Source organism: Lentinus tigrinus (genome assembly GCF_003813185.1).
Source record: "Lentinus tigrinus ALCF2SS1-7 unplaced genomic scaffold L226scaffold_22, whole genome shotgun sequence".
In the NCBI taxonomy this organism is placed as follows: domain Eukaryota; kingdom Fungi; phylum Basidiomycota; class Agaricomycetes; order Polyporales; family Polyporaceae; genus Lentinus; species Lentinus tigrinus.
This window is the reverse complement of record NW_027137931.1, coordinates 240476-253290: the sequence shown is the minus strand read 5'-3', so window position 1 is coordinate 253290 and position 12815 is coordinate 240476. Positions and strand designations below refer to the sequence as shown.

At 59.8% G+C, this 12815-nt stretch overlaps 6 protein-coding genes across 6 annotated transcripts; 2 read left to right on the top strand and 4 right to left on the bottom strand.

Moving 5' to 3' along the window:
* Positions 1–2201: 2201 nt before the first annotated feature.
* Positions 2202–3117, bottom strand: L226DRAFT_150184 (uncharacterized protein). The gene has a single exon (XM_067672429.1). The coding sequence runs from the start codon at positions 2989–2991 to the stop codon at positions 2350–2352; it is 642 nt and encodes a 213-aa protein (XP_067533165.1). The 5' UTR covers positions 2992–3117; the 3' UTR covers positions 2202–2349.
* A 127-nt stretch (positions 3118–3244) lies between these two features.
* On the bottom strand, positions 3245–4725 carry L226DRAFT_466797 (uncharacterized protein; the record flags this gene model as incomplete). The annotated part of the gene is made up of 3 exons (XM_067676003.1): positions 3245–3407; positions 3498–4291; positions 4360–4725. 3 exons carry the CDS (start codon positions 4723–4725, stop codon positions 3245–3247), a joined length of 1323 nt encoding a protein of 440 aa, XP_067533164.1.
* Positions 4726–4876: 151 nt separating this feature from the next.
* On the top strand, positions 4877–5756 carry L226DRAFT_150193 (uncharacterized protein). Its single transcript, XM_067672430.1, has one exon. The coding sequence runs from the start codon at positions 5027–5029 to the stop codon at positions 5513–5515; it is 489 nt and encodes a 162-aa protein (XP_067533163.1). The 5' UTR covers positions 4877–5026; the 3' UTR covers positions 5516–5756.
* A 697-nt stretch (positions 5757–6453) lies between these two features.
* On the bottom strand, positions 6454–7035 carry L226DRAFT_466974 (uncharacterized protein; the record flags this gene model as incomplete). Its single annotated transcript, XM_067676019.1, has 3 exons — positions 6454–6497; positions 6598–6655; positions 6769–7035. The coding sequence occupies 3 exons, from the start codon at positions 7033–7035 to the stop codon at positions 6454–6456; spliced, it is 369 nt and encodes a 122-aa protein (XP_067533162.1).
* Positions 7036–8811: 1776 nt separating this feature from the next.
* On the bottom strand, positions 8812–10304 carry L226DRAFT_537095 (yippee-domain-containing protein). Its single transcript, XM_067681250.1, has 3 exons — positions 9919–10304; positions 9773–9816; positions 8812–9546 (listed from the first exon to the last, which is right to left on the bottom strand). Exons 1-3 carry the CDS (start codon positions 10048–10050, stop codon positions 9123–9125), a joined length of 600 nt encoding a protein of 199 aa, XP_067533161.1. The 5' UTR covers positions 10051–10304; the 3' UTR covers positions 8812–9122.
* Positions 10305–10755: 451 nt separating this feature from the next.
* Positions 10756–12468, top strand: L226DRAFT_466739 (allantoinase; the record flags this gene model as incomplete). The annotated part of the gene is made up of 6 exons (XM_067675998.1): positions 10756–10961; positions 11026–11248; positions 11309–11380; positions 11442–11495; positions 11561–12232; positions 12307–12468. The coding sequence occupies 6 exons, from the start codon at positions 10756–10758 to the stop codon at positions 12466–12468; spliced, it is 1389 nt and encodes a 462-aa protein (XP_067533160.1).
* Positions 12469–12815: the final 347 nt, after the last annotated feature.

Here is a 12815-nt window from a genome sequence, read left to right as displayed (position 1 = left end):
ATATGTTCCATGACATCCCGGCACGCCAGTGGCATGCAGTAGCGTCGCTCCCCTGCGCACAAACGATCGATTCCCCCATAGCCTATCCGCCTCGCGCTGGACGACGGGTCTTCGGTGCTTCCGTAATCCATTCAACCACACGCGTCACACCGCGCCAGGGACTCCTCGCGGACTCGGACGCACTCCGGGAGGCCAGTTCTAGGGCGCCTACCCACGGTCGCGCATCTTTTTCCAGCACGACCGGAAAAGGGCGGACGTCGCCGCGCCCTTTCCATCTCTCCCAAGCGCCTGATTTTGTGGGTCCACCCTCCCAACTCCGGCTTAGGACGCAGGAGCTGAAGCCTGTGCCTGTGGGCCACGAGCCTCAGGCAGGCTGCGGATTAACCTGAAGCGACCCCCTCGAGCCTTCCCGCGTTGTCTTACTTTTGCTCCCGGGCGCGACATTCGGGGCGCATGCACGGACACGCGCACACCTCATCAGCGAATGGACTCTGCCCGTTACACCGCTATCGCCCGCGTTCCAAGCTTTCAAGTTCCGCGACATTGTCATGGCCGTACAGACGTCTCCTGGTATCCATGCTCTCCCATCGGCACGCCACGCCAGCCACACACCCTGTACCCATCCTCGGGTCACAATGCTTCGCTGTCGGTCCGTTCCCCCACGTCCGCACTTACTGAATCACAACGATGCCATCCCGGCAGTGCGCTATGAAGTTGTACGGGTGCTCACTGTCCAGTTGGCAGGCAGCGCCGCAATCAGCCGTTCAGCCACGACGTGCCTTTGTTTGCGACCAGGGCCTCAAGTGTCCAGCGGGAGGACCTAACCCATCATATCGCTCATGAACTCAACTCAAACGTGCTCATTCGTACGCCACACTCCCGACACCCGCCTCATCTCGCATATTTCCTTTGTACCCTGATCCCTGATTCCAGGGTAACTGGCATCATCTCAGTGCAATATTGAGCCTGCGCACATCTATTTGGCCGGTACATAGGACGCCGAACCGTCCGTACCATTTGCGACGACGGTGACCGTCAAATTTCTTTCCGCAAGAGGAAACTCTACGAGCGGGCACGAGTACTGGTGGCCCCGCCTGCCTTATCCTGCTTCCGGGACCCGCCCGGCGGCTCCTTGCGGCGCTGAAGATCATGAACATTGTCAACTGGTCGACCGTGTCAACCCCGTCCATGATAAAGGTTAAGTCGCACCACCAGCCCGCGCCGGACCACCATCCCGCCCAGGTTCTCTATACATTCGAGCACAGGGACCCGCGCAGCACGCCCGTGACGTCGCAACTTGCCAGGACACGGGCGATTTGGAATTCCCACCGTCCGTTTTCATCGCAGCTGTGTCTGATACGTTCTCGTAAGGCGCAACTGCGTACTAGCTGCGTCCTGGCGGACTTGGAGCTCTCCTAATAGCCAGCCAGGCTTCCGCCCGTCTCTAGAACTCCGAACGCTTCGAAATACTTCACTGATGCCGGCGGATGTCCGCTACTCCATCTGATCCTACGGCTGCCCATAGCATCTTCCGACTTCTTGCACTCACGTTCGTCGGCGGCAAGATTTCGACAAGATCTCTGTTCACCGAGCCACGTCCGACTGTTCTGGCGACGCGTGCTGGGTGCCCACCAACCACCCACAGCTGTTGACCCTAGCACACTAGTCCGAATGAGGGGGGAACATATTCGGCAGCACTCGCTGAGCGCATGCACTAGCGGCACGCGGTCGACCCTGCTGCACTCGACTACAAGCAGTACTGCCCATCGCGCGAACTATGGCTATCCAAAGCGCCCGGGAGAACACCCTGCGCTCGAGAGGCAGAGACCCACGAGGCACCAGAACATCATCCCAGACAGCTGGTTGACAGCTCTCTTGTAATGGCTTGGTCAGCGGGGACGAATTGGCGGGCGAGACGCCCTCAGGGGGGCCTACCATTGACGTTAATCGCCTCGGGCCAATCGCGCATGCTGCGCTGCGGCCTCAGCATCTGGAATGGAAGCCCTGCCACCAGCAACCAACCAGCAACCATCGAGACTGGGGGCCCGGGAACCATGCTTTAGTCCGTTGACAACGCTATCGCAAGGCTGCAGCCGTACGTAACGCCTCCAAGGTTCGGTCGCTGCGAGCCTGCATATGCATCATGCATGCCAGTGCCCTCAGCCTTTCTCCACTAGAGTGAGAGGCTAGAGTTAGAGGCCAGAGGCTAGAGGCTAGAATTGTATATGCGCCGTGCGCCTGGGGCCAGCGTTTGAACTCTAAAGTACAACGCAAGCTGCACCGCCCGACCGTACGTGACAGCGGACGCGTCCCGCCTGTGCACAGGTCTCGAGGCCAACTGCACCCGCTTCAGGCCTCAGAAACAGGCGCCCCTCCCCCTGGACCCCGGCTCCCGAAGCACCGTGGTGGAGTGTGCACGAATCGCGCGGGGCTTCTAGCTTCTGGCTTCGACCGCGCACCCTGGAGCCGACTTGCCTGAACGCACGGGCGCGCGTTTCGGTTGCGCGTAGCCGTATGGGATCTCGCACGGCGCGACTCTATCACAATCACTACGAGGACAATCATTCCACGGGTCCACAACAGCGCACTGTGGAGGTCACTGGGGCAGATCAGCGGCCGCTCAGCGCGACTCCTAGTGTCAGTGCCAGTGCCAGTGCCAATCAGATAAACGCAGACGGCGACGTCACGTTCTGAACTTTGCAGTGCACTAGGCGGGAGATCGACAAGCACGGTTTGAAGGGGGACTCTTGGCGTCGCCGGCGCGGGGCGCGCAGTGCGGTCGTTGTGCGGTTCAGACGAAGGTGGAGTGAGACCAGGAAGAAACGAGTTAGTTACGACACGGCTGTGCAAATACAGGTAGCGGGTAAATAAGACAAGCCAACAGACAACGAAAGGTCCCAGATGTAATACAGGAAAGGTATGGTACGTGTAGGGGGTGTAGTATGTACGAATATATCCGGTGTAGACATCATCATGTATCATGTATATCATGTATGTGTGCGAGGGGCGGGGTGCGGTTGCGGGTGCAGGGTGAAGGGGGCAGCGAGAGCGATGGCGAGTGCGAGGTGGCAGAGGATAAGTTACGACGCAGATATCTTACTAGGGGGATACAGTACTTGTCGTCAACAGTGCAGAGAGTCCATTAGTGAACAAACCAAGAAATTCGAACAACAACATTAGAGCCGATGGGGTAACAAGTCGGCGCGAAGCAGCGCGGACGGGGACTCGGCGAAGGGTAGCCACCCTACGCCATCATCATCGGCATGGTATAGAGCATGGCGGGCGCGATGGCCTCTTGTGCAGCACCTGTCGTGTATGTCGGCACAGCGTACTGGTACTGGAGGTAGGGATACTGCATCGCGGGCTCTGTCGGCGCGTAGTAGTACAAGCCCTGAGGCTGCGCGTATCTGGGCGGGCGAAGCACGTCAGCAAGGCCCGGAGAAACAACGCAACGAAGGATGACATGGGGCGAGGGAGGTTAGAGAAGGGACACTTACTCAACGGCAACGGCGGTCTCCTCGAGCGCAGGCTCTGTGGGCGCCATCGGCGGCACCTGGGGGATAGCGATCTGCGGCGCCGGCTCAGCACCAGAGGCGAGACTGATCAGCATGGAGTTGTGCTGGATCTCCTCGATGCCCTGCATACCGACTACGGCCTGCGCGCCCTGCATGCCCTGCATTCCCTGTGCGTCCGCCGGGACGGGGAACGCGCCCATCCGCACCTCTGGCGAGAGGAACGGCGGCGACCCTGTGCAGCGGACAGGGCGAGGCGCGTGCACGGAGGTGGCGGCGACGGCGGCGGGATGGTGCTCGGGGACCTCGTGGTACATGGGAGATGCGTCGTGCTGGTGGTATGCGTGGGCATCCTCGGCGACGGGGTACGATTGGGGCTGCTCGTAATACTCGGCCATTGGTGGAGCGTCGGCATACGCCTCGGCCGGGTGCTCGTAGCCGTAGTTGGCGACCATGGTGTACTGAGACTCGTCCCAGTGGGAGCCGTACTCGGTCGGGGATGACGTCGACTCGTACGACCGATCGATATCGGGGTAGAGGAGGTCGGGTGTCGAGGGCTCCTCCACCTTGTGTTGCGGGTAACTATAGGACTCGCAGTCGGAGATGGTGTAGGACGCGTCGGCAGACTCGGAGGATGACGTCGAGCACTGGCGCTGACGGTGTTGGCGGGATACGGAGGGACGCTTCTCAGGCTTGGCGTCCTGCTTGTCCTCTTCGACGTACTCGCAGATGTAGCCGCGCGCGAGGCAGCGCGTGCATGCGGGACGGGTACCGCTGCACTGTATCGATGAACGCAGGCCAGGGTCAGCAAAAAGCGGTGCAGATGGAAATGTAACCAGCCACGCACCTTGGCCTTACGCTGACGGCACTTGTTGCACGCCTTCTGCGTGCGGCGGTTCTTGAGCGGGGTAGGGGAACGCAAGAAGATGCACTGCCCGTCCGGGCCGGGGAGGGTGCCCGCACGGTAGTGGTAGTACTCGGAGCCCCAGGGGACGTCGTACGGAATGAGGTTCCAGCTGTCCTCGGACGCGACGGCGACGTCTAGCGGCGAATGAGGATAGAGCTCGGTTGGTGTGGGTGGAGAAGAGGAAGTAGCGGGGGAGGAGCGGCCCGAGCCCATGCCAGAAGAGCCCTGGTAGTATGGCTGGTCGGTGCAGTGTTCGAACATGATGGTGAGCTCGTCGGGGGTCGGGCGAGAGGTGGCGGGGTACATGGCTGGACGCGTCTGCAGACGAGTGTGGGGGTCAGGCACGAGAGGAGGCGAGTAGCAGACGGGAGGGGGGACGGCAAGGGGAGCAGCGGGAGAAGACCCGGGGTGCTTTTATGAGAGGGCATCGGCTGGGAGAAAGCGAGATTATAAGAGTCGTTGCGAAATCGTTAATCGAAAAAAGGGCGCGATTGGAAGGTGGGCGGAGGCGAGCGAGTCTCGAGCACGACCCGGGAGCGTGGACGCAATCTCGAGGGCGATCTGGCTGGTACACGATCCCACGAAATCAGTTTGGATCGGGAGACGAATGTTCTTCACGTCCTTGATGAACAGAACCTATCACGCACTCTTTCTGTGGCGCAGGCGCTCCATCGAGATTGGCCGTTTTGAAAGCGGCCTAGTGCGCCTCTCTGCCAGCCATCCTTTATTCTCCCGCCCCAGCCCAATCTCCGCCAAGGCGGGCAACGGCGGGGAAGCTGCGCCCGTCCTGCACACAGCGACCGCCAGCGACCGCCGTGGACGCACACGCAGCATCCCGTGTGCACTCGTCCTGCAACACACCGCACACCCTCAAACGAGGGCCGCTAGCCGACTACGTCGGTGCCGGTCTTCTGGGCAGGGATGGGCCTCTGGGGGAAGGGCGGGCCCAGAGGAACAGGCCCACGGCAAAATTTGGCTTCAGCTGCGCAATAGCGCCCGAAAGGTTCCAACCGCAGGCGCCGGGGCAACCATGTCCGGCTCGGACATAAGCCTGCGCTCGGCGCCCGCCATGGCCAGCCCAGGCGGCGGGCACTAGTACTAGCCTCGCAGCAGTGCAGCCCGCCCCCGACCCCTAAGTCGCGCAGTGCACATGTGACGGCGGCGGCGGCGGCCCAGCAGGCAGCCACGACGACCCAGGAGGCAGCAGCGACGACGTCGATCGCCTGTAGTCTGTCTCCCCGTGGCAGCAATTTGCGCCACCACTTTTGCTCGCCATCCGCGCGTCACGAGCAATGATTTACCCTAGTCTCGCCCAGAGTGCGCCCTTGCTTGCCCGGGTTAGATTCAGGAGCCCGACAGATGGCTCCGAGCTCGCTCTCGCGTGGCCCCCACGCCCGCGCAAGGCCACATGCGGCTCCCGACGCGTCCGCCGCGCTCTCCTGCACGATCGTCTGTCCGCCCCACGTCGAGCCTCAACGTTTCTGAACGCCCTCCGTTCAGGAACCGCTCACCATCTATCATCTCTTTTCATGTGGCGCCCTCCATCCGTGTGATGCGCCCTTTTCGCGAGGCCATCGATGCGCACCCGGCACACCGACGCAAACGGGCCTCGTCGCGCCTCGTCATCCGTCTCTCCTCCGCCTCCCGCGATACACTGGCAGTGGCACGGGAGTAAACAATGTACCTGCAGACTGGGCATCCGATGCCTTGGTCAATCCATGCATATCGACTCACGATCGTCTGGGGCTGCTACGCGATTCGTCCGTGGCCATCGTGCGCCATGCTTGAAGCCAGCGGGTCATAATTTAGTCGGTATCCAAATGCTACAGGGTGGGTTGCCAGACAGTCGTACTGAGACATATTGGGTTAAGAAGCAGATGCCAGAAGAGGCGCACGGCACGGCGGGCGAAGGAAGGATCCAGGTCCATGACAATGATCGCGTCGCGTCTGGCGGTCTGAGATCTATGACTTCAACAACAGGTCTTGAGATGATGAGCCTTGCGAATATTCGAATATCGAATCCTTGGCGGCTCTTCACGTCGCCGGATCGTGCAGCACGGCGAGCAGATAGCGTTCGTCTGCGAAGGACAATGGAAAGGGTTCCGCTCGTCAATAACCAGCCGACACAATCGTCGTGCGCACCGCGGGAAGGCGCGATGATCGTTGCGCGTGACGCACCTGGAGATATCATGATTTCGTGGCGCTTTGTTCGTATCCTCATAAACCGAATATCGTCCTGCACGGATTTTTCCCAAGGCGAACGTCAACCGTGAACCATAAACGTCCACACGGGAACGAAAGGGGAGAGCGAGAACGAATGGAGGTGAATGGGGCCAAACTGGGACTTACCCCGTCATTGTGTCCTCCGCTGACGTCCTCCAAGCCCGTTTGCACGCTGTGGACTATTCGTGCAATCGCGCTCGCGTACTTCTTGCCCTGCTCGCCCTCGAAGACGACGCCAGAATGCCGGATGATCGTCACAGGCTGGCCTCTCGAGAGGAGCATATACCCGAGGACGGAACGGTGCGATGTGAGAAGCGTGAGGGTCTGCTCGAGCTCGGGGGGAGTCACAAGCGTCTGGGACGCGGAGGTCGATGTCGCGTGCGGGTCTGACATTGTCTGGGTCGCCAGCATCGGGGAGCTCGCAGATGGCAGCGGCAGCAAGAAGTGGCAGCGGTTCACCGTTCCAATGAGTATACGACGCCCAACGCGCCACGGTCTCGTGCGCACGTGTCGAGTATGGCTTACGTAACTAAAGCTTCTCGCGCTCGCTTATACTTCCGCTTATGGCGGTTGTTTGAACCTCTAACAATACTCTGCTTACTTCCCGTTAGCTCGACTTTGCCTGATGCTCGCAGCAACGGCCATGAAGAGATCTCGCCTTGTCTTCTCCTAGTACTTGCGCTAGTCTCTTCCTTGTGCCCGATACGCAATGGGGTTAACAAAGGGTACAACCCTCGACCTAGTCTTACATAGATGTCCGCTAGTTCGCCTGGAATTCTGTTCTGTTCGGCCACACCGCCGTTCCCCGACCCCGTCGCAGAGGCACGAACAATCGAACGGCTCCGCATGCGGCACCTTCACCTCGTCGACGAACGAAGAACTTCCCCAAATCTTCCATGATGCTCGCCGCAATATTGGGCGGACCGGCGGTATGTACTACGCGTACGCAAGGAGAGAAGAGCGAACACGCTGGGACTCTGGAAGCCTAAAGCGGGAGGGCTGGACTGCACATTCACAGTTCGGAATTCGCAACGCTACACGCAGCCCTGCGGCTATCTGCTGCAGTACGACATAGCGTCATTCGCGTCCCGCCAGAGTTCCCGTGGGCCACCCACAAACCCCTGCGCGTGACTGTGCCTCAGGCTGGAGCGCGCGTCGACCTCTCATCATCATACGTATATATTCCATCGACTCCTGCACCTGGAATCATCGCGGTCCTGCACTTGGCTAGTGATTCGCATCGCGTGGCACTCGCGACACCCGAGCCCCGTGTCTCGCGTTCTCGCGTCCCGAGGCTCGACCCGACTGTATGTACAGAACCCCGTAGTACTTAGACGGTAGGGCTGGTGGACGCGACGCGACCCGTCTCAGAGCAGCGGCCGTGGCTTAGCGCAGCCCGATAGATCCCTGTGTCATATGCATGTTTCCTGCTCTCTGGACGTGCTGGCCCTGAGAGGCCTGACACAAGCGACAGGGAGGCCCTGATCGTTCCTCTGGCGGCCGACGTCTCGCGCCCGCACCAGGCAGGCATATCGCGGAGTCGGCGTCGGGGCGGGTGTGTCATCCGACTTGCATACCGAATGCGCTCCTATACATACCTAGTACTCGGCCCTGGTGTGCACTTCGCTGTCTGACGTCCTAGTGCCCTAGTGCGAACGGAAGTAGCGAAGGGCCGACGTGGGCGTACAGTAGCGGTTAGTGATTGCGCTGCGGCGCTCGCCGCTGCGACGCGCGTGGCACACTTGGCGAGTTGGCAATGGCATTGAGGTCAGAGGCCTGGGGATGTGGCGCCGAGGGTTGTGACTTGTTCTGGCTAGTGGTCCGCGGGTGTGCCTTGCTGCAGTGTCAGTGATCGGCCAATAGCTCGTGTTGTCTGGATGCAGTCAACAGTCCGTAGTCACTGCAACGACTGTCGTGACCTGTGGCAAGCGCGGAGTATGCATACATGTAGCTCGATGCGGAAAGCCCGTCGAACCTTCTGTCATTGTCAACGGGTAGGGCGATCGAGGCTAGCAGCGACAGGCCACCACTATCGCCAAGTGACAGCGCAATCTGCAGAGCTGGAATTCCGAATAAGCAGTTTTCAAGTCATGTTTCCCCACCGCTACGGAGAGAGTCCATACCAACTTCCCCAGACACTTAAACTCACCCTGGAAGAACTCGTGTTTATGTCATGTCATGGAGAATGTATTGGACCGGACCGACTGGCAGGACGCGTTATAGCTGACTTCCAAAGCGATCTACAGCATGCAAGAATACAACGACAGATGCAGCGATTAAGCAAAATACAAAATACACGGTTAGCAGTAAGATAGCAGCGTCCAGCACGAATCGGTATCCAAGACGGGGGGGAGCATGTACAGCGCACCTCTGGACTCAGACCTCCGCTCTACCCTCTTCTCCCAACCCAACCTAACCTCCGCACATCTCCCCATCCTCCCATCGCGCATCTCCACATCCACGCAGCACCACCCAGGCCCTCATCTCGGCTTCCAGAACGGCCCATCGTCGTAATCGTCCACCTCTATCCTCCGTGGCTTTTTCGGCGTGAGCAGAACACTGCGCCGTCCCTGCTGCACGCCCTTCGGAGGCTTCGGGTCGACGGAGAGCGTGCGCTTGTGCAGCCCCGCGGCGATAGCGGCCTCCTGCGCCTCGCGGCTCTGCACGGGGCTCTGCCCGTCGTCATCTGCGCCCGCCGCGGACGAGGCCGAGGACGCGTCCTGCTCCTGCACAAAGTCGAGCTCGAGGATGAAGTGCCCCTCCTTCCAGCGCTCCGGCCCGTCGTGCGCGCGCACGAACTTCCAGCCGAGGTACGCCTCGCAGGTCTTGCAGATGAACTCCTGGATCGTGTACGTGCCCGAGTCCATGAGGAGGATCGAGGGCGGGTCGAGAGCGATATTCCGCCTGTCGTCCCGGGACGGCACGAGCCCATAGCAGCGTGGATCGTGCAGCGGATTTACGGATCGAAGAAAGTGCGATTGCGTGTGGTGCGATTGAATAGCGTTACGGGAGCGTGTCCGAGGGAGGCGGAGAAGGCGGGCGTGGCAGCAGCATGGGACATAGGCAGCATCGATCGCAGCAGGGTTGAGAACGATGACGGAAGAGGTGAGAGAAGGGAAAAGGTACGTACGTTTCGGTGAACATGGCAGCCTTCCCTGAGTGTCCGCGGAATGCCTGGAATGCCGGACGCGCAGACGTCAATACACAGACGGGTCCGGGCTTCGCAAGGGGCGCATACGCAATTTGCGCGTTTGGATAAACGTAGAGGATACTCACTGTGGACACCAGGCGAGACGTGTGTGCAATTCTCGTGCTGCACTCGGAGCAGACGAGGAGGCGTGGGGGACCCGTGTATGCCGCCGGGATGTCTAGCGAGGGTGGTGGAGGCGCAGAGAACTGTCTGGACATATTGCAGCGAGGACTAGAGGGCGTGAAGGACGTGGAAGTTGGGAAAGAAGGCGCGGACGCCGCCGTCGAGGCATGGGAGGAGGGCTGGAATTCGGCCGTTTGATGCCCTGCAGGAGCGCGGAGCCCAAGCCAGTGGTACGCATCATTTTTTCCCAGCAATTTCTACACCGCAAGTGTCTTGCCAGGCCTCGGCGAGCGTGTTCGGGCAGTTGGGCAGGGCTCTGCAGTATACCTGTCCTGGCGTACTTGCGGCGTGAGCAGAGAGACGGTAGAGTTCAAGAGACCACAGCACTGCACAGGCAGATCACCGGGCTGATGCACAGTCAGCTCCAATATGGACTTACATGCTGTGCTCTCGGACCTTTTCCCCACTTATCTGGGTGACAAATAATCCCGGCAGGCAAATTGACACGGTCAATATTTGTTCATCACATCCCCTTCCCCATACGCACGACACGAACTCTCTAACACCGTCGAGCATCGCATAAGGTTGTAACCCTCAATTCATGTAGCACGAGGATAGTTGCTGGTTGACACAGCTGTTAACCACGTGGCCGAGCCAACCACACCAGTTGCCTAATGCGGCAATTAACACCGGCAGGTATCTTGATAGCAGCCTGAGCTATCGTATCCGAGTCACTTATCCTTGCCTTCCTCCTCCATCATTTGCAAAGTAGTTGCGCACCTAACCGTCCAGCACTCAGCATGTCTTCGAAACGCGCAGTCTTCACAGGCCGCAACGTCGTCCTGGGCGGCGGACAGCCTCGGCCAGCCACCGTGATCGCAGACGTCGAATCCGGCAAGATCATTGACGTACTGGACAAAGTCAGTTCCCGAGCGGAGTTTCCAGACGTCGGCGATGCCCACTGGACAGATGCAGGGAACCACTACATCCTGCCTGGAATAGTCGAGTACGTCCGCTATCTAGATTCCCGGTCCTTGGGCATGCCACTAACCGCACTATTTCTAAACCAGTGCACACGTCCACCTCAACGAGCCCGGCCGCACAGACTGGGAGGGGTTCTGGACGGGCACGCGTGCAGCGGCGTCTGGCGGAGTGACCACGGTTGTCGACATGCCTCTCAACTCCATTCCACCGACGACGTCTGTGGCAAATCTCGAGGAGAAACTCAAGGCTGCTCGCGGGCAGTGCTGGACAGACGTCGCATTCTGGGGTGGCGTGATCCCGGGGAACCAGGTGGATTATGCGGTACCATGCGCCACGAGATGAACGCTGATGGCCTGTCTTGCGTCCCAGGTTCATCTGAAGCCGCTCGTGGATGCAGGAGTGAGGGGGTTCAAATGCTTCCTCATTGAAAGTGGAGTCGACGTGAGTTCTCTGGGAGGTACGGTACGCAAAGCGATGGTTATTCTTATCAGCACGCCCACAGGAATTCCCGTGTGTGAGCGAGGCCGACCTCCGCAATGCAATGGATGAATTGAAGGTACGCGTGATGGCCCTCTTAATTGCGAGGATCCTCCCGACGTTAATTATACGTACCACTGGCAGGAAAGCCGCACTGTGCTCTGCTTCCATGCGGAACTTGAAAAGTCACCGGCCAAGTCGGCCCCGGCCGACTCCACGGATCCTACCCTATACTCGACGTTCCTCGCTTCTAGGCCGCAGCAGCTCGAGGTGGATGCTATTGAACTCATCACCGCCCTTCACAAGGAGTATCCCAATCTTAGGCTGCACATCGTCCACCTCTCCGCCGCAGAGGCGCTCCCGCTGATCAGGGCAGCGAAGAAGTCGGGCCTGCCTCTGACGGTAGAGACGTGCTTCCATTACCTCACGCTCTCAGCACAGCACATCCCGCATGGCCGCCCCGAATTCAAGTGTTGTCCCCCGATACGCGAGGACGCGAACCGGGAGGCGTTGTGGGAGGCCCTCCTGGACGGGACCATCGACTGCGTCGTCAGCGACCACAGTCCCTGCGTGGCTTCGCTCAAGAAAATGGAAGAGGGTGACATCATGAGCGCGTGGGGCGGCATCAGCACCCTGGGTCTTGGGCTCAGCCTTCTATGGACAGAGGGGCGCAAGCGCGGCGTTAGCATTGGGAGGATCGTGGATTGGCTGTCCGTGCAGACTGCGAAGCACGCCGGCCTATCGGATCGGAAGGGGCAGCTGAAGGTGGGGTACGACGCAGACATGATCGTCTGGGACCCCGATGCGCAAACCACGGTAGGCGGATATGCCCAACACGATGTCTTGTGCGTGTGCGGCACCAGCTCATGCTCATGGCGATCGCGTTTCAGGTCACGAAGGAGTCGCTCAATTTCAAGAACAAGCTAACCCCTTACGAGGGCCTAACGTTGAGCGGTGTCGTGCAAAAGACGTTTGTGCGGGCTCAGCTGGCGTATAGCGGGCCCGAGAATGGCTTCGCCGGTCTCGGACCAATAGGATTGCAGCTTTTGTAAGGTCACACGGGCATTTAGAGCACTGCGCCGAAGCGGTGTCATGTCACAATTGTACGAGAAGAAGTGAACATTGATGCCCCGAACGCCTCGAGTGGATCGCCGCTGGGCATGCCGTTCGCTGACCCTGCAGGCTACGTGTCGCCGCCAATGATAGCAAAGCACCGTGCGCAGCAACTATACCAACCCTCAAACTCTCAGCTGAGTCCCAAGGCGCCATACTACTAATTAGCTTCAAGGTTTCTGCTGCACGTCCGCAAACCACGACCATCGACCAAGTGCATTGATATGGCAAGCGATCTGTACGAGGCTGACGTCGCCTATCGCGCACCACGCGATCCATACGCGGA

Excerpts from the sequence above, each read along its gene's own strand:
- L226DRAFT_537095 (XM_067681250.1), bottom strand. The coding sequence starts at position 10,050 with ATGTCCAGACAGTTCTCTGCGCCTCCACCACCCTCGCTAGACATCCCG. Across the intron at positions 9,817-9,918 it reads CGTCTCGCCTGGTGTCCACA|GCATTCCGCGGACACTCAGG; the intron begins GTGAGTATCCTC and ends CCGGCATTCCAG. Across the intron at positions 9,547-9,772 it reads GCTGCCATGTTCACCGAAAC|GCGGAATATCGCTCTCGACC; the intron begins GTACGTACCTTT and ends CCGGGACGACAG.
- L226DRAFT_150193 (XM_067672430.1), top strand. The coding sequence starts at position 5,027 with ATGTTCTTCACGTCCTTGATGAACAGAACCTATCACGCACTCTTTCTG.
- L226DRAFT_150184 (XM_067672429.1), bottom strand. The coding sequence starts at position 2,991 with ATGATATACATGATACATGATGATGTCTACACCGGATATATTCGTACA.